This window comes from Coffea arabica, chromosome 8e, assembly GCF_036785885.1.
Source record: "Coffea arabica cultivar ET-39 chromosome 8e, Coffea Arabica ET-39 HiFi, whole genome shotgun sequence".
In the NCBI taxonomy this organism is placed as follows: Eukaryota; Viridiplantae; Streptophyta; class Magnoliopsida; order Gentianales; family Rubiaceae; genus Coffea; species Coffea arabica.
The window spans coordinates 2,764,580-2,792,249 of NC_092324.1; the positions used below are offsets into that span (position 1 = coordinate 2,764,580).

The following is a 27,670-nucleotide window of genomic DNA, read 5'->3' on the forward strand; positions in this document are numbered from 1 at the left end:
CTAATCCAAATTTAGACCTAATATCTGAAATTAATGTCTCAAAACCAGTCTAAGTCAACGTGATTGTTTCTTGCTTCCTTCTACCTAGACGTAGAAGACAAACCATACTAGTAAAGAAATAACTATTCAAACTTGAAAGATAGATAAGAAATCTTTAAAAGAAAGACAGTTGATAAGAAAATTAGTTTGACGATCGATTGAGGAATTCTAAAAGATCAGCATAACAGGAAAAAACAAAATCCCAGTATTCAAATTACCACGTATGCAATTAGAATGATTTTGGGACAAGAAAAGGAAAGTCCAAATTTTACTAAATCAAAAGTCTGGTAAACAATCAATGCAAATAGTACCAAAGATTGAAAGCTGTAGCAAACCAAAAACAAAAACAAAAACAAAAAAAAAGTAGTCGTAGTAGTAGTAATGCCATTTGACAAGATTTGCTCAGCTGCTGAACTTTTTTGTTGAATTCTGCAAGATAATTTGTCCATAAATGCAAACACTTTCAAGAAGTGGTGGCTGATTTCACAAGCTCTTTAATTCGCAAGACTAGTTCTTTAGCCTCGTCGGGATATCCAATCTCATATCCATGAAATCCTCCCTCATCAAACTTACCTGTCACAGATACACCGTTCTCTTCTAATTTCTTCCAAAGCTCAATCTGACGGTCGACCAACGGATCACCATCACAGCCAGTGACCAAAACCTTCCACCCCCGAGCTTTGACATGATCAAATTGGCCTGGCTTAATCTCCGCCGTTGGATTGCAATACTCATGATCGCGGTCAACGCCAATTGGCAAGCTCAGATCCCACATCAGATCACATACCGTCAACGGTATGACCATGTTTTTGGCGAGCCTCAACTCTGACTCAGTCCTCTCGATCCCACCAAAGAATGGCTGATGCAATATCAACCCTTTGATCTGCAGAGGCCCGAGATCGTCAACACATGCAGCTGCATGGAGGCCAACGTGATAAGCTATGTTACCACCAGCACTGGTGCCCATCAAGAAAGCCTTAGAAAAGTCAGCATACTTTTCCAGCCATTCATCCTTGGATTTCTTGATCCAATGCAATGCTTCAAAGCAATCTTCGTAGGCTGCAGGCAGCCGGTGCTCCGGAGCAAGACGGTACTCGACGGAGACAACTACAGCCGGAATTTCTGTAACAATCGGAGTGTACAAAGCATCAAATGAAGATGAATTCACGCTACATAAAATGAAGCCTCCACCATGGAAATAAATAATCAGGGGCAATTTTTTGGCAGGAGAGGAATCAAATGCTTCCCGGGGGACGAATATCCGAGCCCAAGTGCCCTTCGATTGGTTTATGTCCAAGTCCTTCGAAAGATGAAAAGGGTTGCTAGGATCGGACGAGGCAGGGGTGCCCGGAAGTTGAGCCAGGCGTGTGATGGAGCCATCAGGGTTTTTGGCCATTCCCAGGTAGCCATAGGGGTTTTCATTGGGATCAACTGGCTGCTGAACTTGATCTGGCATGATGATTTTCTTAGACAAAGGTTCTGTGGATAGAAGGTATTTTTGGAGGCAGTAGAGTCTTGATAGTTTTCTCTCGGGCTGCTAATTTGTTGTACAACATGTAGTAGTTGGTGGCAATTGATTCAACTTTGAAGATCAATCAATAACTGCAAAGTGCCAACAACTCCTTTGTTTTTTTTTTTATTTTTTTATTTGACCGAGGAGTACAACAATAGTTTTCAAACTTGCCGGGAAGATGTAAATGTTGACCACTTCTTCAACTTGAGACAGGAGACGGTCAATTTTGGCAATTGAATTTCGATTAGTATTAATTAGACTCAGGAGGGCTCTTAAGAAGCCCAAAAGTTGAAAAAGAAGTAAAATCTGGGAGGGTTCCAAGTTCCAACTTATACGTTCAAGGTGATTTTGGAACGTCCCTGGGTAGCACAGGAGGAGATTTTAGAAGCAGAAATTTTGGGAGTTGTTACCCCCAGGGATGATTTCTTCTTAAGGGGATTTGTCGCTCCTTATCTCTACAATAATAAAGTTTGTGTAGGTATTAACTTTGTTTGTTTTCAAATTTATCTTTATATCTATTATTCATTTTTATTATCCTTTAATCATTATCTTATCCATTAATCGTTATCTCTATTATCAACTGAAACACAAATTCTACCCAAGCAAAATTACCTCCCTTCAATTCTCGCATTCTCCCTTATCAATGCATTTTTTACTTCCAATTGTACATATCTATATAATACACTTTTTATCACATATTACATGAAATAGTTACGCTTACTTGCATTATTTTTGTAATTCTTTTAATTAAAAATACTTTTTGACAAGTTGCACACGCATCAACTGTGCCTTGATAGCTAGTAACTAATAATGATGAATAAAGTGATAGTTTATTAGTTTGCCAATTTTTTCGACGATTTTCTCCCTCTTCCAAACATCCAAGTAAACTGGCACAACAATTTGAGTTCAATTTTTATTTTAAACTCCACCCAAAATATTCTTGTTTATTGGTACATCGGGTAAAATGCGCTGAAGTTGACCTCTATTGTTGCATGATTATATTTCAGTTGTATAATATTGAAAAGACACGATGAAAATATAGGACATGGATATTGTTATTGACATAGAAAATCATCCAACAGATATATTACTCTTCATTTAGATGTAATTAGACTTTATTTTTTCCACTCAAAATGCTTGTTGATGCACCTTTACTTTCCAGTAAAGTTGCAACCTCCCTGTTCGAGTACAGATGAAATGTAGAAAATGGAATTTTACAAAAGAAAAAAACAGCTAACGAACGAAAAAGATGGGAAAAAATTTAGGCATCATGAAAGGCAATACTAGTATTTTTTTTTTTTTGGTAAGTGAAAAGTTTTGAATTAAAGGACCTCGTACTTATCATTTTTTCCATTTTATCACCCAACTCAATCCCCTCTCGAGTACTTGTAGTATAAGTTTTGTATAACTGATACAACTATTATCCTGTTACACTACTATACAAATCAAAGACCTAATTGTATTATTATCTACAGTATTTGAAAACAGAAGGGCAGAGACAAAGAGAGAAGAAATGTATGGAAAGTTAATTTTTTACGTAAGGAAAATCCTATTACCCAAAAATTATCACTCATGTAACTAGATGACAATTTTGGGACAAGAAATGTAAAAATATTACTACATCAAAAGTCCAGCTCACTTGATGTAATCAAAAGTAGTCCATATATTAACCCCTGCAATATTTATTATTACATCAAACAGTATTGTGACACGGGCATTAATCTTTTTTTTTTTTTTATCTTGGTAATAAACTGGGCTTTTATCCAATGACTGCATCAATACAATAAAGTAGCATTGCATCGTAATGCATACAAATGAAATTAGCTACTAAGCCACCAAATAGAAAAGCAAGTTCTACCATACCAGCGTACTAGCTTTGCTTAGCTGAACTTTTTGGCTTTTGACCTGTTGTAAGATCAAAATAACTTCCCAAGCACATACTTTTTCAAGAAGTGGTGGTAGATTCTACGAGGTCCTTAATGGTAATGGCCAGTTCTTTAGCCTTGGAGGGATCTCCAAACTCATACCCATGACATCCTCCCTCATCAAACTTACCTGCTACCGGTACACCATTCTCTTCTAATTTCTTCCAAAGCTCAATCTGGCGGTCTATTAACAGATCACCGTCACAGCCAGTGACCAAAATCTTCCACCCTAGAGATTTGACCTGATCAAATTGGTCTGGCTTAATCTTCGCCATTGGATTGCAATACTCATGATCGCGGTCAACGCCGATTGGCAAGCTCAGATCCCACAACAGATCACTTAATGTCAACGGTACAACCCTGTCCTTGGCGAGCCTCAACTCTGATTCAGTCCTCTCGATCCCACCAAAGTATGGCTGATGCAATATCAACCCTTTGATCTGCAGAGGCAGGAGTTCGTCAACACACGCAGCTACATGGAGGCCAACATGATAAGCTATGTTACCACCAGCGCTACTGCCCATCAAGAAAGCCTTAGACAAGTCAGCATGTTTTTCCAGCCATTCATCGTTGGAGTTTTTGATGATCCAATGCAAGGCTTCGAAGCAATCTTCATAAGCTGCAGGAAGTCGGTGCTCCGGAGCAAGACGGTACTCGACGGAGACTACGACAGCCGGAATTTCAGTAACAATTGGAGTGTACAAAGCATCAAACCTGGCTGTATTTACACTACACGCCACGAAGCCTCCGGCATGAAAATAAATAATGAGGGGCAATTTTTGTTTAGGGGAGGAATCATCATCATCAAACGCTTTCCGCGGAACGAATATTCGAGCCCAGGTGCCCTTCGATTGGTTTATGTCCAAGTCCTTTGAAAGATGAAAAGGGCTGCTAGGATCGGACGAGGCAGGTGTGCTCGGTGGTTGAAACAGGCGTGTGATTGAGCCATCGGGATTTTTTGCCAATCCCATGTAGCCATAGGGGTTTTCATTAGGATCAACTGGCTGCTGAACTTGATCTGACATGATGGTTTTCTTGGACAGATGTTTTGTGGGTAGGAAAGGATAGAAGGTATATTTGTAGAGGCAGCAGAGTCTTGATAGTTTTCTCTCTGGCTGCGTTGGCTGATAGGATTTGTAGTTTAGACGATTAGTATAAGTGTTTGCCTCACACTCTCATACACAAGAACGCCGTTCTATCTGCTAATTTGTCGTACAACATGTAGCAATTGATTGAACTTTGAAGATCAGTCAATAAGTGCTAAGTGCCAACAACTCCTTTTGTTTTTTTATTATTTTTTTATTTGACCGAGGAGTGGAATAATAGTTTTCAAACTTCCCGGGAAGATGAAAATATTGACCACTTCTTCAACTTGAGACTGGAGACCGTCAAATTTGGCAATTGAATTTCGATTATTATTAATTAGACCGAGGACTCGGAGGGCTCTTAAGAAGCCCAAAAGTTGAAAAAGAAGTAAAATCTGGGAGGGTTCCAACTTATAAGTTCAAGGTGATTTTGGAACGTCCCCGGGTAGCACAGAAGGAGATTTTGGGAGCAGATATTTTGGGAGTTGTTACCCCTAGGGGTGATTTCTTCTAAAGGGGGTTTGTCATTTCTTATCTCTACAATAATAAAGTTTGTGTCGGTATTAACTTTGTTTGTTTTCAAATTTATTTTTATCTCTATTATTTTTTTAATGATTAGCTTCTCCATTAATCATTATTTCTATTATCAACTGAAACACAAATTTTATCCAATCAAAATTATCTCCCTTCAATTCTCACATTCTCCCTTACTAATGCGTTTTTTACTTCCAATTGTACATATTTCTGTATAATACACTTTTTTCACATATTACATAAAATAGTTACGCTCATTTGCACTATTTTTGTAATTCTTTCAATTAAAAATATTTTTTGACAAATTGCACACGCATTAAGTGTGCCTCGATGACTAGTAGTAACTAATAATGATGAATAAAGGGATAGTTTATTAGTTTTACAATTTTTTGGACGATTTTCTCTATCTTCCAAACATCCAAGTAAACTGGCACAACAATTTGAGTTCAATTTTTATTATAAACTCCACCCAAAATATTCTTGTTTATTGGTACATCAGGTAAAATGCGGTGAAGTTGACCTCTATTGTTGCATAATTATATTTCAGTTGTATAAAATTGAAAAGACAAGATGAAAAATATAGGACATGGATATTATTATTGACACAGAAAATCATTCAACAGATATATTACTTTTCATTTAGATGTGATTAGACTTTATTTTTTCCACTCAACATGCTAGTTGATGCACCTCTACTTTCCGTAAAGTTGCAACCTCCCTGTTCGAGTACAGATGAAATGTAGAAAATGGAATTTTACAAAAGAAAAAGACAGCTAAGGAACGAAAAAGATGGGGAAAAAAAATTTAGGCAACATGAAAGCCGATATAGTTTTTTTTATTTTATAAATAAAAAGTTTTGAATTCAGAATCTCTTACTTGTAATTCTTTCCGAACACTAGTCGTATAAGTTTTGTATAACTGATACAACTATCATCCCGTTACACTACCATACAAATCCAAGACCTAATTGTATTATTATCTCTTTGAAAACAGAAGGGCACAGACAATTTTATCACTCATGTAACTAGATGACAATTTTGGGACAAGAAAAGTCCAAATATTACTACATCAAAAGTCCAGCTCACTCGATATAATCAAAAGTAGTCCATACTGCACACAAATGAAATTAGCTAGTAAGCCACCAAACAGAAAAGCTAGTTCTACCATACCAGCGCACTAGCTTGGCTTAGCTGAACTTTTTGGCTTTTGACCTGTTGTAAGATCAAAATAGCTTCCCAAAGCACATACTTTTTCAAGAAGTGGTGGTAGATTCAACAAGGTCTTTAATAACAATGGCTAGTTCTTTAGCCTTTGTGGGATCTCCAAGCTCATACGCATGAGCTCCTCCCTCATCAAACTTGCCTGTCACCGATACACCTTTCTCTTCTAATTTCTTCCAAAGCTCAATCTGCCGATCTATCATCAGATCACCATCAAAGCCAGTGACCAAAATCTTCCACCCCAGAGATTTGACCTGATCAAATTGGTCTGGCTTAATCTTCGCCATTGGATTGCAATACTCATGATCGCGGTCAACGCCGATTGGCAAGCTCAGATCCCACATCAGATCAGTTAACGACAGCGGTACAAACCTGTCGTTGGCGAGCCTCAACTCTGACTCAGTCCTCTCGATCCCACCAAAGAATGGTTGATGCATTATCAACCCTTTGATCTGCAGAGGCAGGAGATCGTCAACACATGCAGCTACTTGGAGGCCAACATGATAAACAATGTTACCACCAGCACTACTGCCCATCAAGAAAGCCTTAGAAAAGTCAGCATGTTTTTCCAACCATTCGTCGTTGGAGTTTTTGATGATCCAATGCAAGGCTTCGAAGCAATCTTCATAAGCTGCAGGAAGTCGGTGCTCCGGACCAAGACGGTACTCGACGGAGACAACTACAGCCGGAATTTCAGTAACAATTGGAGTGTACAAAGCATCAAACATGGCTGTATTTACGCTACACGCGACGAAACCTCCAGCATGAAAATAAATAATGAGGGGCAATTTTTGTTTAGGGGAGGAATCATCATCATCAAATGCTTTCCGAGGAACGAATATTCGAGCCCAGGTGCCCTTCGATTGGTTTATGTCCAAGTCCTTTGAAAGATGAAAAGGGTTGCTGGGATCGGACGAGGCAGGTGTGCTCGGTGGTTGAAACAGGCGTGTGATTGAGCCATCGGGATTTTTTGCGATTCCCAGGTAGCCATAGGGGTTTTCATTAGGATCAACTGGCTGCTGAACTTGATCTGACATGATGGTTTTCTTGGACAGATGTTTTTTTGTAGATATAAAGGAAGATAATTGTAGAGTTTATAAGGTATTTGTAGAGCCTTGCCAGCTAGTTTGACGTTTACTCTCGTTGCTCTTGATAATGACTTGTACTATATGGGATTAACATTCCTATGACATAATTTATCCTAACCTTGGAAAGGGAAAATCGATGAAAGTAAAAATTTCATCAGATAAAGTCATTGAAGACAGCTACATACAGTGATAATTTGATGGAAGGTAAAGATTAAACCCTTCACATACCAACATCACCAAAATTTAAGTGCTTGACAGTGACCACCAGGCAAAGGACCGGTAGCTCACTTCACAAGAACGCTAATTTATTATATAACCGTTTGGTTGACTTCTGATGGAGAAATCGATTAAAAACCAGCTGATTTACTCCTAGTGCTGTAACTTAAATTTTCCTGTCTGCATTCGATGAGTTTTGATCCAACAAAAAATTGGGATTTTCGCTGTGACTTGTGGACATTGGGGATTTGGCCCCATTGGTGGAGTTGTTGGAATATTAATAACTGCTAATTACTCCTTTGTTTGTAGTGGTTCGATTTGAACGAAGAGTCAAACAATAGCTTTCAAACTTCCGTGGAGGGTGAAATGTTGACCACTTCTTGAACTTAGACTAGAGACTATCATTTTCTTTTTTTTTTTTTTGGCGGTAACAATAACACTTGTATAACTTGCTTTAACTTATTTTAGTAAGAGGGAAAGCCTAACCGACAGAGTTGGATTTCGTCTGAAGAAGTCACTTGAAAGTGATAAACACAATTAAATTAAATGAGTATATGATGAGAGGCAAGAGTTAACTTCCACTCCCACCAAAATTAAAATCTCAACTTCCAACAAACCACTTGAAAGTGATAATCAAAATTAAATGAGTATACGATGAGAGGCAAGAGTTAACTCCCTCTCCCATCAAGACTAAAGGTTTAGTGGTGATAAGCAACTTCCAACAACCTCAACCCAAGAGGTTGTTGGCTTTCATATTTCGTTGGTAGTCGAATCCGATCCTTCCATCTATCATTGGACTGAGGAGGGTTCAAGCCCAGAACTTGAGAGAAAAGTAAAATTTGGGGGCAGTTCTTCTATCTTCCAAGTTCAAGTTTCAAGATTCAATCTACTTGGGAGATCCTCTCGGGCCACTGAAGAGATTTTGGGATCTGCTGTTTCGGGGTTGTTACCTACCCCAGCCCCCAGGTTGTTTTCTTCTTAAAGGGCCTTTGTCGCACGTTATAAACCAAACAAAGAAACAAAATTTATAGGGAAAATTACTGTGTTAGTCCTAATGTACAGCCCTCTACAGTTTTAGTTCTTAAAAGTTTGATAAAAAAAAAAAAATTGATCCCTAATGTTTTATATATGTATAGTTTTGGTACCTAAAGTTTGGGCAAGAACATATCTGGTTCTCAATGTATCCAATTTAAAGCAGATTGATTTAGGACAATTGATAAATTTTTACTGACATAATTTAGTCATTAGCAATCATGAGTCCATTAAGTTGAATTCTAAAATAAGGGTAAATTACACTAACTTGAATTTTAAAATAAGGGTAAATTACACTGACTTCCTCTCTAGTTTCTGCAAAAGTTACACACCTCCCTTCTTGATTTTTTTTTTTTTTTTTTTTTTGATAATACCTCCCTTCTTGATTTTAAAATTACAGGGATCTCACCTCTAAATCACTATATAATGTTGATTACTTCCCCTACTGTTAACCAGATAATGAAAGTCAATTTGTATTGCCATTAATATCCTCCCACATTCCCAAAATGCCCTAGGTTGACATTGTTTTTCTTTTCTACAAAATTGAAAAATCTGATTGCAAGATTTTTTTTTTTTTCTTTAGCTCTTATGGTAGTATGAAACACATCCTAGCATTTTGTAGAAAATATCCAATTTAGATCCAACAGAATTGGAGGCTTCAACCGCTGATATAAATCTCAGGCTCATTCACTAGGCTAAAAGGACTATATTTCCCTTTCCATATTGATATCTGCCATTTGTAATGTAGTTATTATACTCGACTCGACCTGACAGTTGAATTGGTCAACTTGATGAATCAGCCACCGAACCGGCTGGGTTAGTAATTAGATTGGATAATGGAAGATCCCAATCCCATTGATTAGTTAATGATGCAGTGGGGTTGCTGGAATTTGAATCCAAGACTAGTCGGGTCCATGTGTTTCTTTTCGAATAGGAAATAGTTCAACCAAAAAAATCTCACAAATCCAACAACGATTGGACCACCGGTTCGACCACTAATTCAATTATTTATTATTTTTAATAACTCAAACTTTTCATTTTAATTTCATCATTTTTCTTGCTATAGTATTTCCTTTTTATAATAAATTTTTAGAATTTTTGAAAAACATTATTTGTCAAAATTTGCTTATCACTTTTGATGAACGATCAATATACCGCAGCCAAGGTAGGTGGAACAATTGAGTCGGTGACCGCGACTGCAACTGCCATGGCAAATCAGGTCCCAACCCTGATTAAGCCATTAGGATTAAGGTCTATGTCACTTAATTCGTGGATGGATCAATTCCATTTATGGTAGATTTCTTGTATATGAGTGTATATGAAGACATTCCAAGGTTTATGCGGTGGTAGACCTGGCGGTCCATCCTGTGTAGGTTTTCGGTGGTTGTGAGCAATTGAAACATGGCCAGGTAACATCAGGTCACCATCCAGTTGAACTCTATATGTTGGCCAGAAGTAAAAGAATAATACGCATGATGTTGTAGGTCCTAGTAATGGTTATTGGTTAATATCATATATTTGATATTTTCTCGACTGCTAGCACCATGATTTGAGTCTCAACCCCGGTTTAGACCAGTTGAGATTCTAATTCAATGTCAATTCCACTTATCACGTGATGATAGAAGAAATTTAAATAAACAGCACATGACAAGTTAAATAAACAAAACACTTGGTATAAATATAGAAGTGATACTGAATTGCTACCGGAAAAGTGGCATTGAGAATCCCACGTGGGCTTAGACACCCCAAATAGGAGAACATATGAAGCATGAAAAATATTTTGATCAGCATTGTCATGTTTGAATATCTTGAAGAGTTTAACACGTAAAGATCGATCAAAGAGTAGCTCAAACTTGTGTAGAAGTTTAACCCTGGTATCTGAAATCAATGGCCTTGCTTTGGAAGCAAGTTTTTAGCTAAGTTTGTCTGCTACAAGTTTTTTAATAACTTTAGTTATAGTGACCTTAAAAAACTTTTCAAAATTTTTAAATTATACACTTCAAAATATTAAAAAATTTACACACTTCAAAAATTTACCTACAACTTCTACAGTGAGTTACAATAAAATTTTAGACAAACACCCAAAAAACTCACTTGCCAAACGGAGCCAATGTCTGAAAAACCAGTGTTAGAGGAGAGTTACCCGACTCTTCAAAACTTCCAGTAGATTTGTAGTTATCCAACTCAACAAAAACAGAGGAGTTACCAGAGGGTTGAGGTGCATGAGATATCGGATTAAAATTTATTTCCATGATACGGATTTAGAAGTTTGATACAGATATAACCTGGGTTTAAACCCGACTAGATCTAAAAGTTGTAATTGTAAACCTGAAAGTTTTTGAAGAAAATAAAGAACACAAAACCACTGACTAAATTTTGAGAGTAACCTGTTGTAAGATATCCCAAGCACAGACTTTTTCAAGAAGCGGTGGCAGATTCTACGAGGTCCTTAATGGTAATGGCCAGTTCTTTAGCCTTGGCGGGATCTAGAGCCTCGTACCCATGACTTCCTCCCTCGTCAAACTTACCTGTTACTGATACACCGTTCTCTTCTAATTTCTTCCAAAGCTCAATCTGACGGTCTCTCAACGGATCACCATCAAAGCCAGTGACCAAAATCTTCCACCCTAGAGCTTTAACCTGATCAAATTGGTCTGATGTAATGAACGCCATTGGATTGCAATACCTATGATCACGGTCAAAGCCAATTGGCAAGCTTAGATCCCACATCAGATCACATACTGTCAACGGTATAACCATGTCCTTGGCCAATTTCAACTCAGATTCAGTCAGCTCGGTCCCACCGAAGAATGGATGATGCAATATCAACCCTTTGATTCGCAGAGGCAGGAGATCATCCATACATGCAGCTGCACTTAAGCCAACATGATAGGCTATGTTACCACCAGCATTGGTGCCCATCAAGAAAGCCTTAGAAAAGTCAGCATATTTTTCCAACCATTCATCGTTTGATGCTTTAATCCAATGCAAGGCTTCAAAGCAATCTTCGTAAGCTGCAGGAAGCCGGTGCTCCGGAGCAAGACGATACTCGACAGAGATGACGACAGCCGGGAATTCAGTAACAATTGGAGTGTACAAAGCATCAAACATGGCTGTATTTACACTGAATACAACGAAGCCTCCCCCATGAAAGTAAACAATGAGAGGCAATTTTGTGGTAGGGAAGGAATCAAATGCTGCTCGGGGGACGAATATTCGAGCCCAAGTGCCCTTAGATTGGTTAACATCTGCGTCCTTTGATAGATGAAAAGGATTGCTAGGATCGGATGAGGCAGGGGTGCCAGGGGTTTGAACTTGAGACAGGCGTGTGATAGAGCCAACGGGATTTTTGGTCATTCCCAGGTAGCCATAGGGGTCTTCATTAGGATCAATTAGCTGTGGAAATTGATCTGACATGATTGATCTCTTGGACAAGCAACTGTGGATAGAAAATAAGGGCAGAGTCCATGTGGTATTTGTAGAGCCTTGCTAGTTTTATCTCTTGCTGCATTTGATAATGGACTTGTTGCAGTCGCGTACGTGACTACCTCACTTGAGTGATCACCTCCTCACCTTGAAACGATCTCTCTAGCTACCTCAAACCTCGTCAAACTTGCCATCCAGTTGAATTCTGCTATAGAATTTCATTAACAATGTGCGACTAGAATATTCTTTAATTTTGCTGTCTGAATACAATGACATTTGATCCAATGAAGAATATGATGTTGTAAACATTTTCATGCGACTTGTGGGATTTGGTCCCATTCTCTAATTTGTTTTTCCTTTCCTTTGAACGAGGAGTTAAAGAATAGTTGTCGACATTCCATGGAAGATGAAATCATTGACCAGTTCTTGAACTTAGATAGGAGAACGTTTGGATTACTATTTTTACGAGTTTTTGTAGAAAAATATATAGTGGTCATTTAATATATGTGAGATAAATATTTGATGTATATGATTGAAAAATATGTTCATGAAAAACGTAAAATTTTTTTGAAGAAAAATTGCAATCCAGACAAGGTTTTTGACAGTGGATTCTTCCATCAAAGTTATGAAATTGAGTAGGGTTCTTACCTTATTATTATTAAGTAAATTCTAGTGTCAGCTCCAACTTCAAAGTTCTACTCCTATAATCCAAATTATTGCATGTCCGTTTGACAATATTAAAGCCAGAAAGGACCGCAGATCCAGATTCCAGCACAACCAAATTATCAGGTCAATTTAATCCAATTATCAGAATAATTATAATCTCCAAAAAGAATAGTCCTTGTATTTGTATTATCAGGTAAAATGCTTTGCAGTTGACTTTTATGGTTGCCTAAACATACTTCAGTTATATAAATTTGAAAACGGAAATAAATGATATTTTTCATTTTTTTTCTTAAATGTGAGAGTTCATTTCTTCCACTCAACTAAAGCTCGGTCATTGAAATTCAGGCACCATCCAGTGAAGTTCCAACTCCTCCCCTCCAGAGTAGACGTGATGTGGAAAAAGAAATTTATAACAAGGAACAAAAAGGATGGTAAAAGTTAGGCAATTTGGAGGCTTAATTGTGTTAAAATCTGCTTAAGAAAAGGAAAATAAAATTAGGGGAAGTTAATTTTTTACGCAAGAAATAGATAGTTATCAGTAATGATGATAAATAGGGTTCATTCTTCTCACTTCATACAGATGGTGTACTTATAATATTATATTTCAGCTTCTTTATTGATGAAATAATTCATTCTTATATGATTTTGTAGCAAAACCGCAGATTATCTGCATGAGAGTTTTGGTAATTGGTACTCTGCTCTAAGAATTGATAAATCCGTAATTGTCTGTTTACTAAGCATGAGGAGCTCTTACTTATTATTTGGTGCTAATGTCAATTAATTGAGGAACTCTCAAGCAAAGAGTTCATAAATCCAAAATCCATGTATCACTAGTAGCTCAACTTTAATTAAATTTAATTTACATTTCATCATTCTCTTCCCCCCCCCCCCCCCTCCCCCCTTAAACTTTGGACTTTCCAATATAACAGCTTGATTTCCCCAAGCAAAAATTATTTGTTTGTATTATAAATATATTTTTCAATACATAATTTTATTTCATATACATCACATTACAAAAAGTGTTACAATAATTATTTGAAATAATATTTGAAATAAACTTATATCCAAACACACTCTATTATTTGCTTTGTTTGGATATCTCATTTTTTCAAATAATATTTCGCCTATATATCATAAACACATTTTTCAACTCACCTTTTATTTCACATACATCACATCACAAATAGTGCTACAGTAATTATTTTAAATAAAATATTAAAGAATACTCTATCCAAACAAATTTCACTTAAAGCAACAACCAATCAATTGAGTAAATTCTCAAGTTTTTGAAAAGTGTGAGACAACGTATTTAATTAGTTTATTTTTTAAAAAAATGCATTCAGTAAATGCATTTTGAAAAAAATAATATTTAGACAATTCAAAAATTGCATTCTATGAATATAACTTTCGAGGAAACAATGCATTCATTTAATATGTTTTTCACCCTTTGAAAATTTTCTTCTAAAAATCTCACTTTTTGGGATTTTACTCTAGGCCAACTATATGTTAGCTTTGATAAATTTGAGAAAAATTTTGTTATTATTCTCATAGCTCGACCTACCATATACAAAAGAGGAATTAGTGTACATTAAAAAAAAAGAAAAGAACTTCTTATGCAAAGCATATTTAGGTAGATGGTCAATTACTTGCAATTACCTATACGGGTGTTTAAGGTGGACCTCCCAATCAAGCGGTTATATATTATTTTCAAAAGGTTCTAATATTCAACAAATTATGCCCATAATACACTGATAGTAGTCAAAAAGTTTTTTTTTTTTTTTTTTTTATTTAAAGCTTTGTGGCGGGAATCCCTATTTCCCTCCTTTTAACGTTTCAAAACCAAAATCAATCAAGACCTTCGTCAATCCAAAAACTCCAAACCCCTAAACCTTCTCTCTCACACATACACACACACATCAAAATGCGGAAAAACAACGACGAACAACAGCTCCGTGATGCTAAACGGGCTTATAAGGAAGCAAAGGAGGTGGGGAATCGGGCGGAGGAGGCGCGGTGGGCAAATTACATCGGCAACATTCACAAAAATCGAGGAGAATACGTCCAGGCCCTCAAGTGGCTCCGCATCGATTATGACGTTTCAAGCAATTTTTTGCCAGATAAACAGCTCCTTCCGACTTGTAATACCCTCGGAGAACTGTATCTCCGCCTTCAAGATTTCAAGGATGCCCTAAAAATTCAGGTAATATTCTGTTACTATTACATAATTGTGTAGCTTGAAAGTGTGGTACCTTAGGCCTATGAGTTGTATGTTGCCCAGAAAATTAAAAATTTCCTTTTTTTCATTAACTGATTGATTGATTGATGAAGAAATGCCTATAATTGTTGGTTGTTCTTGTTGTGGTATGTGGTGTTGTACCTTCCACTACCTGTTTGATTCTGCTTTCTAGAACTAATTTTCAATCTAATTGCTGAATTGGTTGACATTTTCGCTTTTTGGTTAATTATAAATTAGAATTCCGTTGATCTTCATACAAAGTTAGTGACTTTAATTTTGTATTGCTAGAAAAAAAATTGTTTTAGAATAGGGAGGGTGGGAAGGAAGAAGCTGGGAGGGGAGGGAGAGTGTAATAGAGATGGTGAGAATAGAGCCCTCGTGCTAGGAGGAGGGGAAAAAAGACCCTTATCCATTGGTCGGCTTCAAATTATCAAAGGTATTGACTTAGCTCCGCTCCTTCCTCCAAATATTGGTTAGTGATGGTCATCGGCTTGCGTAATGCCGCAATTATGAGAAGCTGTTGTCGTGTAACATGATATTGATACCTTGTAATATGTGTACTCTTGGAACCTGTTTTTGTGTAATGCACATGTTATTTGTAAATGCAAAACTTGCCTGTGCAATTGGTTTGTGATGTTTAAGGTCGAACGGATATCGTGCTCGCATTAAGCCTTTGCAAGGAGAAAATACCATTTCTTGGTGTATGGGGTAGAATTTGAATTTGGTCAAATGGGTTCTTGCCTAGAGTCACAAGCCTTTCAAGTTTCAAGCAGGATTTTCTTTCCTTCAGTTGCTTTACAAATTATTGAACAGTTGATCTTTCTAAAGATTCCTGTTTCTGATTTTTATTAGTTTAGAGGATTAAATTTTATTGATTTTACATTGCAGAAAAAGCATTTACAGCTTGCAGAGGACACGAATGACCTCATTGAGCAACAAAGAGCAAGTACTCAACTAGGTCGAACATACCATGAAATGTTTATGAAGTCTGATGATGACCATTCCTCAATCAAGAATGCGAAAAAGTACTTCAAGTCAGCAATGAAACTTGCTAAAAATCTCATGAAGAATCCATCATCTTGTAAATCTACTTTTGTTGCAGAGTACGTTGACGCCCACAATAACATTGGAATGCTTGAAATAGATCTTGATAATCTGGAAGAAGCCCAGACAATTCTTAGTAGAGGATTAGAGATCTGTGATGAAGAAGAGCTTAGTGAAAATCATGATGGGCGTAGTAGGCTTCATCACAACCTTGGAATTGTTTACATGGAGCTCAGGAAATGGGACAAAGCTCGGGAGCATATGGATGAAGATATTTCTATTTGTAACAGAATTGGGCACTGCCAAGGTGAGGCAAAGGGTTATATTAATCTTGGCGAGTTGCACTACAGGGTCCAAAAGTATGATGAGGCCATAAATTGTTACCACATGGCACTTCAACGGGCAGAGTCAATGGAAGATGAGGATGTTTTAGTCAGTCAAATTGAACAGAATATTAAAACTGTTAAAGCAGCAATAAATGTGATGGATGAAATAAAGAAAGAAGAGCAGAATCTCAAGAGGCTGGCGAGGAACATGCAACTAGCTAGAGGCACAGCAGGTGAGAGGAAGTGTTTACTGCAACAGATTGCATCTCTTGATCGTCTTATTGAGAAATCAAGCATGATCTTTGCATGGATGAAGGTATATAGTGAAACTATTTCCTTATTTGCTTATGAATTATGATTTAGTTTGGCTAACTTGCTTCTCCATAGAGAATTAATATTCTAAAAATTGTGCCTCAGCTCTAAATTTAAATACTGCATCCATTGTTTTGTGTTTAACCATTCAGTCTCTTTTTATCAATCACAGTCCGTGAGTTTCTGAATTTGCATATAAAAATAATGATTTCTCTTCTATGACCATGTTTTGGCATTAAATATCTTTTACTCTATGCCTGCTTGTGAAAGCAGGTTGTTCCAGTTGGTCGACCAGATGGGTAAAATCGTGAATATAAGAAATGAAGAAATTGGTTTAGACATGCCAGGTAGTAATTTCTTGCAGTGGAATAACAAATTTAATCTGCATAAGCTAATTACATATTGACTGCTAATGAAGGATTGACATCCATTAAATACTTTTAGTGGTCAACATCAAGAGATATTGACATGTCACTGGAGGAGTCAAATGATCTTAAGGTTTTTATAAGGATTAATGGATACGTCTCCATTGACTCAAATGTCTTTCATGCTAAGAGAAAATCAGTCTAACATATTGAAGAATGTGCATCTTTGTTTTTATTTTAATCCCAGCGGTGTCTTGTTGTGTCCTTCTGTTTTCTTTCAATTGTCTGCTAATATACTAAAGTGAAAGTTGAGTAACTGTGCTTCTGAATTTCTTGTGCTCAGCATCTTGAGTATGCAAAGAAGAGGAAGAAGATAGCTAATGAAATTTGTGACAAAGAGAAAATGGGTGATTCATTTCTATTGATCGGAGAGTCGTACCAAAAACTCAGGAAGTTCAAGAAAGCTCTTAAGTGGTACACAAAGAGCTGGGAAACATACAATTTAATAGGCAACTTGGAGGTAACTTAATATTTCTCTCTAGACATCTGATACTTGTGCGGTTTAGTCATCAGTGTCCTTAACACAGGCAGCTTATGCATCAAATTAGTTAATGCACATTAGGTCTTTATGGATTTCTTTTTTATATGAATCTTATTTTTTCTTGTTTTGGTAAGTGGGTATAGTTTATGTGCCTTGTCGTTCTAGGGACAAGCTTTATCCAAGATTGACATAGGAAATGCTCTTGACTCAAACGGTAATTGGATGGAAGCCTTCAAAGCATTTGAAGAGGGTTACAGGCAAGTATCTTCACCTATTACATTTTCCTTGCTGTCTTTTTGCAGCTCTGATTGTTAGTACACAGGTGCTTGGAGTTTTTATTGTGAATTTTCCGATTAAAGTTTTCTAACATGAAAGCTATAGATTGACTGGGTATGATAGAATTTCATTATTTCCTCAAATGTCCTATTTTCGGAAAACACAGTGACAGTTACAGGAACAAAAATGTTGAAGCCTTTCTGTGTGAATATTCACTAAGCCCAGCAGACAGGTGTATATTTGAGTTTATAAACTTATCTGAGAATTCCTTAAATGTAGGTAAAATACAATTTTCCCTGCTTGTGCTTGTCATTTTGCATGTGGAAAATATGGATGACTGCTTTGGCATTGATTCCTCAGTCCGTTGATGGAAAGAGAGAAAAAAAAGGAACTAATTGAATCAATTAAATCAGTTGAAGGCAGTTACTAGTGCTCTAATTTGTTACAATTCCCAAAAATTGCTATCATGACAGGTCAAAGTTGTTTAGAAGATGCTTCTTGCTGCTGAAACTCAATCTGTGCCTTTGCTGCCACTTTTTAGCTGCCCAGTTTGGCGCCTATACTCATGCTCTTTGATGTTCATTTATAATGCAGGATTGCTGTTGAAGCTATCATGCCTTCTGCCCAGCTATCTGCACTTGAAAATATGCACTACAGCCAAATGATCAGATTTGATGATGTTGACAAAGCAAGGTACTAGAGAAATTTTTGCTTTACCCATTTTGAACCAATCTAGATATCAGTCACTAAGAGAAAGGTTGTGGAACTAAGACCTAAGGAACAATGTTGTTGTGGAGTGTGGATTTGACTCCTGCATGTTTGAATCCAATCACTGATATAAGTTTCTTTTAGTTTGTCTCTCCTTTATAGTTTTATAAGGTTCACATGTTTTCTGAAATGAAAGTTTCTTCTTTCAGGAGCCTGAAGTCATTAATTGATAAACTGAAGCATTTAACACCTAAGGAAACTCAAGGACAAGACATGCCAAATGATTGTTCTGAAACTGAAACAGAGATTGATGATCTGTCATTAAATCCACCTGAAGTTAGAATTTCACCTGAGAGAAGTATATCAAATGCCAGTAGATCAAAGTCTCTTTCTGCAAATGACTTGAGTGAGAATGCTCCTTTAATATCATTTCTCCGTAACGGTAAAAGTGCTGAAAAGTTGAGAGCTGTGCATGATGCAACAGTTGAAACCGCAGTCAAGCTGCCTGAATCTTCACCCAGGAAGGCATCTATTGCTTCTGGTAGTCAAGCGGCTGGTCGTAAACGAATTCGTCTTGTTCTTTCAGATGATGAATCTGAAAATGATGGGGAGCATACCTCCAGAAGAACAGCTTATAACTTCCATGCAGAAGAGGTTGCTACTTCAAATGGATGTAAGTCAATTCCCATCTTATTTCTGCTGTATGCTTATACCAGCTCAGAAGAGTAACTCGCTTGTGTTGCATTTGTAGGTAAGAGTAAAAGCAATCTCAAGAGTCCTGTTCATGAGCTTCAAGTAAGCAAATATTTGTTCAAACTCTTATCAAGCCTTTTCCTTGTAAGCTATGCATGAGTCTTTTGGTTTTGGCAGGATCTTTCACCTGTTGCCTCAAGACATGCCATTAGCACTTGTACTCCTGTTAATCTTGAAGAAAGCAGTTGTTCCCATAAATCTGAAACCTCTGCATTAGCTGCTCAAGATGCCAAGGATTTTAGAGATCCATACAGAAATAAATTTGACAAATCAGGAAACCTAAATTATAAGCACAATATGTCCAATCTTGATCCCTCTGCTTGTTGTGCTGAAAGTTGTGTAAGTACTGAAACGGAAGTATCTCTACATCAACTTTTTCTTATTACCTGTAGCTTGCTATGAAGTACTACTATACATGGTAACTAGTAGTATTTTCTACTTTTTTTTTCTCTGATACATTAAACAAGACTTCCTTGTCAGCTCTTACTCTCCTTGATGGTCCATGGCTTTATGTACCAAATCAAATGTATTTAACTGTAACACTGAGATAACTAATGCTATTGAATCTTCACCCCTGAATTAATTAGTTGCTGCTTACTTTCATGTTCAGTTATAATTGCATGAATGACAGAATGTGATGCTTAGGTTGTGATTGCAGCAACATATGATATTCAAAGTCAATGATGACTTTGTACATTTAGAACCAGACTCTTGTATGCTTGGAGATGAACTCAGTATGGAGCAGCTGAAGGCTGGAGTGGCATGCTTGTACTACCTACAACTACCGTCCGTGAAGAGAGCAAAGGGTATGAATTAATATTCTCTTCTCAAGTTGTTTTCATATATTGTATTATAAACCATACATTTTCTAGTGGACCAGGCCTTTTGAAAGCTAACAATCCATTTGAATAGTTAGCAAGTTTGTGTAGCAAAGCAGTTCATGAGAAAGTGAATGAAAGGAAAGGGGAAGTTAATTCCTTCTTATGCCTGTTTACTAGAAAAGACTATTCAAGGAAATGGGTGGTGATGGGTAGTTGGTTGGTTAAAATCAATATTCTGTGTGTGAATTTCCGCAAATTCGTGCAAGTTTTGTGTGACAGAGTGTTTGAAAATTATTTCCACAGGTAAATTATCCTTTTTTTTGGTTTTTTTCTTTTCAACTGAACATCCAAGTCAGAAAAATAGCTACTCTTCATCAACATTTCCTTGATATTCCTGCCCCTCAAATATTAACTAATTGATTTCATAATTTTGACCAAAACAATAGAAAGTATGGGGTGTGGAACCCTTTGACGTTATACTAACCAATTGATGTCATACTCTGAAGACCTACATCATTTTCTCTTGCTGCACAAACTTGCGAGAAACTAAGGGATACTTTTTCTATGCCCAATTTGACATACTCAATTAGTTAAAACTAAATAGAATAACTGAAAAGATTCCTATGTTTTCTAGATACAGAAATCGATTTGTCAATTCCCAAGTATCACTGAAGGGGTATGGCTGGATAAAATTGCTCCTCACATGACATGGATGAAAGCAAGAGAACAAAAGATTATTCTAATCCAATTACAATTCTGTAATGATTGCTAAGGGAAAATCAGATAAAGGAAGAAAAGGGAGCAATGAGGAAGTGAGTGCAAAATGTCCATTGCCTCAGGCTTTTAGATTTTAACATGAAGTCACAATACTGATGAGATGTTACATAATTGCCTTGTCCCGAGTTCTCTAATAGCTAACTCTGTTGTCTTGTTCTCAGTTCTGAGTCACTGACACACTTGCCTTGTCCTTAGTTATTTAAGTTTTATAGGAGTGCAGATAGGGGAGTAGCTGCTAATACAGATTAAACTTCTCATCAGGTCTAGTTCCGGATGTTCAAGACCTAAAAAGAGATGGCAAAGTCCTGGAAACTTTGGAAGCAGTTGATGAATTGAAGAATCACACATTTGGAAACAACATATTTGAAGTTTCACTTGGGGGTAGGCCTTTTGCTTTTGAACTATCCATTACCATGTGAAGAATCTTGGATGTTTGTTTTCCCCAACCAGTGTGCTGCTATTGAATACTTTGATAAAAAGACTGGTCTCTTGCTATCAGATAATTGTGAAATGGTGAAATGACAGGAGATAACTTGTGGTTTATTGATAAACAGGTTGTGTTTTCGATAAAGAAATATATACTCCAATGCTTGTCTCAATGTTCCAATTGCATCTTAAGCTACACTTTTGACTTCACCATCTACTTCTAACATTACATAGTATTAATTTGTAACAGGCACTTCAATTTTCTAAGGAAAGACAGAGGTTTTAATCTGCTTTGGGTTGAAAATGGCACCAGGATGAGCTGATTTATTATAACTTTATCTCCATTGATAAAAGTCCAATTATCTCAAACTAGATCTTTATTATTCTGTTGGAAGTCTATTTGGTATGGTAGGCATTCCACATCTTGCTTGGCATGTTGATTATATATCAAATGCATTTATTGATTAATACATTAGTATTTAATAGGTTTTCATTTTCATTTACATTTTAGTCCTTAGAGCTGTTTGGCAGCCCCCAACTTATCAAGGAATGCTTACACATCATTGAACTGCAAATTGGCATAATTCTTCTGAAAGTCAGTGCTCTACTATTCAACGAGAAAATCCCAAGTTACTTTTGTTGTTTTGAAGTGCATGTCCTAATATCATGGTTTTATTTGAATATTATTTCTAAAATAGCATACAAAAAATACTTGTACCCAAATTAACTCTATATCATTTAACAACAGTAGTATTGGTTTCTGCCTTTTCTAATTTCCCATATAGTCCACAGAAGCCAGTGGGTAAAGTACTAGTGGCTCTCTGAGGACTCAATCTTGTTGCATGAACCATAGCAGTACATCTTCTGTACGAGGTGGTCCATTGGCCTCTCTACCATAACTGTTTAGCATGCATGTGTTTCTAAAAGAAAAGCTACTGGTCACCAATGGAAAATGAACTTGTTAATACAATGATGATTTTGTTATGTTTACGGGGTATCCTATATAACATACAAAAAGTTATTCTACCCCAAAATAATTTTATACACTCAAAAACTAGTAGTATTGTTTTTATGGTACTTTCATCAATTTAAGTGATGTAAGAAAGAAACCTGAGAGTTTCATCAATCTCTCATCTGTGAAGTAATGTGTCCCTAAGTTTGAGTGTTATTTGTGACTGGAGTATTAGCAAGTGAAGAATGAAGAGCAATCGATTTTTGTCCTGCTTTGAGAGAAAGAAGTTGCTTCTCTTGAGTTTTAATATTTTTTTGCAACAGTTAACCATATGTTTGTAAGTGATTGTCAGCGTTTTTGTTAATTTGGAATACTACATGTAATGATTACAATTTTCATTATTGATGTCTACATAAGCCACACAAAAAATCTCCAATTATGCCATTTGGGTTATTTTTTATGAGGTTCCAATACCTGTACAGACACCATGATTCTTTAGTCCAAATGCCATCTACTCAGATACTCTTCCAATGTCTTTCAAGCAGTATGGGTACCAAAGCCAGTCATGAAGTTATATGTTGACTGCTGCAGGGAGCTATCTGAACAACCTGATTTGAAGGTTCTTAAGAAGCTATATAATCTAGAGGTGAGATCCCAGGAGCTGTGTGTCTATGTTGCTGGCTTGCTTTTGATGAAAAGTTGGATTACTGGTGTTTAAGGGTTTAAACCTCTCTTAAACAGCTTTAAAATTGAAAATGATGTTCGTATCCTTTGAGATCTACTGTTTTTTCTAGGTATCAGAAGATGAGGTTATAGTATCTGACTGTGGATTGCAAGACATATCAGTTGCACCCCTGCTTAATGCCTTGCATGCTCACAAGACAGTCGCAGTCATAGACCTTTCTCACAATCTTTTGGGTAATTATAGCTTGTTTGCCTCTCTTGCTATTTAACTTGCTGGTTTAAACTAAATTGCATAGCCTCTCCTTTGTGTTCTCTCTCAGGAAGTGCCCATCATATTTTCTATTTCTCTGGGTCATTAACAACAATATTTTCTAAATAAAAAAAAGAATGATAGTTTTAGCTGGTTTTGATAAATACAGAAGTCAAAGTTTTGACAAATCAACTTATTTCTTAAAGATTGACTTACTGATTTTCTAGAAATCGACTTTTCTTTCATTCCTTTCCAGTTTTCTTTCTTCTCCTTCTTCGCTTTTCTAATTTTCATTTCTTCTTCTTCTACACGTGACTTGATTAATCTGATGATTGGGCTGTTACTCATCACGTGCTATTGTTTAGTACAGCAATCATGTGCCTTCTCTGATTAAGGAAGACATCTTCCACCTTTCATTGTATATACCCTCTTTTCTCCCAGCACCTAAAACAGATGTATAAACAGTTAACACATTCGAAATCTATTGTCGTCATCAAAGTCTTCAGATATTTAGTTCCATAACGTTTTCAAGAGTTCTACAATAGATGAATTATTCTACTTCATAAGGAAAGAATTATCACATATCATGTTGAGCATCTATTCAAATACTTGCCTGAGGCAATGCAGTGCATTTCTCTGTGAGCTTCCATGGCTACTGCAGATGAAGAAGCCAAGCAATCTTGTTTGGATGTCTTGACAATTTGTTTAAATCCACCAATGTTTACCCTGAGCACATTGGTATTCTTTTGGTGAATATTGCATTTTGTTCAATCCAAACTTTGCTTTCTGCCATGATTGTCAACCGCTAAAAATTAAGAGGCAACATTAAGATCTTCATAGAATTCAATCCAGAAGAGTTGGAAAAGAGTTTGCTTAGATTATTGTGTGGAGGTGTTCGGTGTGAACAAGACAAGGGAAAAGAGAAGTCATAGTGTCAGACTTCTTAAGGGACTTTATAGTCGATTTCTAGGAAATGAATTTCTTTACTGAAGCTAAATAAGCCATCAGTATTACTTTAATTTGGCAAAAATATATCATTTGCTGTGTAAATGACCTGTATATCTCTTTTACTAGTTAGCTGCATCTCTCCTATTTTCCAGGAAATGGAACAATGGAGAGACTTAAGCAGGTGTTTACATCATCAGGACAGGATTATGGTGCTTTAGTTTTGGATTTGCATTGCAATCTACTTGGTCCCACTGCTTTATTTCAAGTATGTTCCACTTCCTTCACCCTGTTCTCATTCTTTTTAGTGATAAGAAACTCATGAATCAGGAAGCGAAGTGAGAGTTTTGAAATGACATAAATGGAAGCTCATGAATTTTAAGGTAATGATACAGTTTATTATTGAAATAGATAATTCAACAAGTCCATAGAAAATTTCCTTTTTATTCCAAGAGGAAATTTTTCAGGACCCAGTTATTCGCTCTAATTGTGAGATTTTGCGCAAGTTATACAGGTTCAGTATCTAGAGAAATCGACTCAATTCTTTCTATTATAAGTTATGTGAACAAGGACATACGGGTTGAGTAGTACTTGAGTTAGACCTCATCAGAGTCTTGTCTAGATGGTTTATGGACACTGACATATAAAACTGGAAAATAGCTTGAATTGCGACTTTATTCGAACCACAGTAGTGAAAGTCATTCATATCCACCAATAAGAGACTCTGTTTATCCTTCTCATATGCAGATTTGTGAGTGCCCTGTGCTATACAACCGATTGGAAGTACTAAACGTCTCAGGCAACCGCTTGACAGATGCATGTGCTTCTTATCTTTCCACCATTTTGAAGAAGTGTAAAGGTGAACCTCTCTTTGTTTTGTTTTTCTCTGTCTGTATCCCTTATTCTCATGAACGAAATCATATTTGAGAAAGCACTGTACTGTGCTAAATATGTCTTTTGTCTGCAAGCATGCATTTTAGTGCTAACATGCTGGAGATATTGCTTACTTGTAAGTTGCTGATTACTAACCAGTTGCACTGTAAGTTAAGATATAAAAGATCAATATTAGAATTATATTGTGTCAGGATTTTTGTATTGCAACCATCTTCTTGTTTCTTACGATTCTCCTAAGTGCACAGATCTGCCTGTTTTTTATCATTGTTCTTAAGAAAGCTTTCTTCACCAGCTCTTTATACTTTGAATGTCGAGAAGTGTTCTATCACGTCTAGAACAATCCAAAAGATTGCTGATTCACTGGACTCTGGATCTGTACTTGCGCATCTGTCTTTAGGTACTGCTCATTCATATGACGAGTCGTTTTCAAAATCCTCTTTATGCACTATTCTAAGACTTTCCAAAATTCTCTGTTTTTGCACAGGACACAACAACCCTATATCTGGCAATGTCATTATCAACCTTTTTGTGAAGATTTGTAGCTTAAACAGGTATAACTTCGTTAGAGATCTCAATCATTCTTTAATTCACAATTTGTTCAAATTAAGATGCTAAATCAAGGACCAAAATTTTTGTGTTGATGTTTCTAGATTCCAAGAACTCAACCTAACTGGCATAAAGTTAAGCAAACCTGTGGTTGATAGCCTTTGCCAGCTTGCCACGAATTCATGCTTGTCCGGGTTGATACTTGGAGGCAGCTACATAGGAACAGTAAGTGTATTAGCATATCTGCTTTAGGGAGCAATAACTTGATGAACTTACGTGGGAGGCCTTTTGCAGGATGGGGCATTACAGTTAACTAAGTCGCTAGCTAATGAGACCCAGGAACTGGTGAAGCTTGATCTATCATCATGTGGACTGACATGTGACTATATTATTAGGCTGAATATTGAAGTGTCTTTGATTTATGGTATTCTTGAGCTGAATCTTGGAGGGAATCCTCTTATGCAAGAGGTATGTTGTCTTTTCTACTAAGAAGCATGAGATGTGAGTTTTTGCTTATGTATTTCTTAGATGTGTTCTTTGTCCTGAGATGCGATAGCTTTTGTTTTCTTTTGAAGTATGGAGTTTACAACGTTAATCTGTCAATAAACATGCTAATGGATTTGCTATTGGCGGAATTATGCTTTACCTGCTTGTGCTTATCACCATGGATTTGCATAAAAGATGTGAGTAATTTTCAGAAGGCAATCATTACAAACATTTGGCTAATATCAGATGTTCATGCATAAAGTCCTACATGCATCCGAGTGTTGCTTGTCGCTATGTGAAACACAACTAAGCAGGTAAACTTGCTGCATCACAAGCTAGTAAACCTCACATGCCCCTCATTAATACTAGAGATGCATCTACCTGGCATTAATAAGAATTTGACAAAGATCATAGAATTAATTAAGTGAGAAAATTCTGCAATTATTCCTCTTCATAACCTAACAGAAAGCATGAAATCAGGGTGGCAAGGCATTGGCGTCTTTAGTTGCTAATCCTCAATGTGGTTTGAAAGTCTTGGTGTTAAGCAAATGTCAACTTGGCCCGGTTGGCATCCTCAGGATACTTGAGGAACTAGCGTGCAACTCCTCCCTTGAAGAGCTGAACTTAGCTGAAAACATCCATCCAGAAAGCAACGCTTCAGAATGTTGCTTAATACCACTGAAAGAAGGCTCAAACTTCAAGCAAACCAACCCCAACCTTCCGGAATCTTTGTTGGAAGCATATGCATCCAAAGAGGTTCAGGGTTCTCCACAAGAGTTGTGTACTGTCAACGCAGAATACAATCAGCTTGAAGTTGCAGACAGTGATGACGACACAACTGGCGAGAAAGTTGCACCTTCAGGACTGAGTGACAATCCTATTGACTCATCTCAAAAGAAAGAACTTCGTCTAGAATCTAGTTTCATTCCAGATATTTTAGCTGCTATTTCCAGGGCAAAACATTTGCTAAGCTTAGATCTTAGCGACAACGGATTCTGCCAATCTGTTGCAGAGAAATTGTACACTGCTTGGTCAGCAAGTTCAAGAGCTGGTTTAGCTCAGAGTCACATTCAGGATAACATGATTCATCTGTCAGTGCGAGGACATAAATGTTGCGGTGTTAGACCCTGTTGCCGAAGGATTTGAGCTTGTCCCTGGTGCAATTCCTGATTGTTCTCAACAACTCCGTCGAAGTTGACAGAAAAACCAACAGGACATCAACTGCGCTACTTCCAACGCTGGCCATAAGAAGCTTATGTAGATATGTGCTTTTTCTACCTTGTGAACATTGTCAATCTTTTCATTTTTCCATTCTCTATTTATACAGTTTGTGGATTATTATGAAGAATCGAAACACTAAAAGCAAATACTTGCCAATAATGTGATTTTGTGATCTAACAGCTACACAAATGACTTGCTTCAAGCATTAGTTTCTCTTCATAATGTGATTATTTGTGTATGTAACTTGTACCCACTAAGGATTTTTGCTATAGAATGAATTCATGTATAATAATAATCGTTTATAAAACTGAGCTGCAAACCAGAAATCAAGGAAACTTCGCAGGAAACTCGAAACCTTCTCCA

The 27,670-nt window shown here is 36.8% G+C and overlaps 5 protein-coding genes across 5 annotated transcripts; 1 reads left to right on the top strand and 4 right to left on the bottom strand.

The window, feature by feature from the left end:
• Positions 1 to 277: 277 nt before the first annotated feature.
• On the bottom strand, positions 278 to 1,619 carry LOC113703270 (carboxylesterase 1-like). The gene has a single exon (XM_072060586.1). The coding sequence runs from the start codon at positions 1,493 to 1,495 to the stop codon at positions 503 to 505; it is 993 nt and encodes a 330-aa protein (XP_071916687.1). The 5' UTR covers positions 1,496 to 1,619; the 3' UTR covers positions 278 to 502.
• Positions 1,620 to 3,197: 1,578 nt separating this feature from the next.
• Positions 3,198 to 4,736, bottom strand: LOC113703058 (carboxylesterase 1-like). Its single transcript, XM_027224272.2, has one exon. It carries the CDS (start codon positions 4,500 to 4,502, stop codon positions 3,498 to 3,500), a length of 1,005 nt encoding a protein of 334 aa, XP_027080073.2. The 5' UTR covers positions 4,503 to 4,736; the 3' UTR covers positions 3,198 to 3,497.
• Positions 4,737 to 6,047: 1,311 nt separating this feature from the next.
• On the bottom strand, positions 6,048 to 7,399 carry LOC113703828 (carboxylesterase 1-like). The gene has a single exon (XM_072061646.1). It carries the CDS (start codon positions 7,351 to 7,353, stop codon positions 6,349 to 6,351), a length of 1,005 nt encoding a protein of 334 aa, XP_071917747.1. The 5' UTR covers positions 7,354 to 7,399; the 3' UTR covers positions 6,048 to 6,348.
• A 3,466-nt stretch (positions 7,400 to 10,865) lies between these two features.
• On the bottom strand, positions 10,866 to 12,384 carry LOC113702763 (carboxylesterase 20-like). Its single transcript, XM_072061235.1, has one exon. It carries the CDS (start codon positions 12,067 to 12,069, stop codon positions 11,071 to 11,073), a length of 999 nt encoding a protein of 332 aa, XP_071917336.1. The 5' UTR covers positions 12,070 to 12,384; the 3' UTR covers positions 10,866 to 11,070.
• A 2,170-nt stretch (positions 12,385 to 14,554) lies between these two features.
• On the top strand, positions 14,555 to 27,509 carry LOC113703334 (protein TONSOKU-like). The gene is made up of 19 exons (XM_072060579.1): positions 14,555 to 14,944; positions 15,869 to 16,666; positions 17,371 to 17,547; positions 17,734 to 17,825; positions 18,439 to 18,537; positions 18,762 to 19,225; positions 19,304 to 19,347; positions 19,423 to 19,644; positions 19,964 to 20,111; positions 21,165 to 21,284; positions 22,827 to 22,927; positions 23,076 to 23,199; positions 24,316 to 24,428; positions 24,908 to 25,019; positions 25,347 to 25,451; positions 25,539 to 25,605; positions 25,705 to 25,825; positions 25,895 to 26,068; positions 26,567 to 27,509. The coding sequence occupies exons 1-19, from the start codon at positions 14,666 to 14,668 to the stop codon at positions 27,230 to 27,232; spliced, it is 4,026 nt and encodes a 1,341-aa protein (XP_071916680.1). The 5' UTR covers positions 14,555 to 14,665; the 3' UTR covers positions 27,233 to 27,509.
• The last annotated feature ends 161 nt before the right edge of the window (positions 27,510 to 27,670 follow it).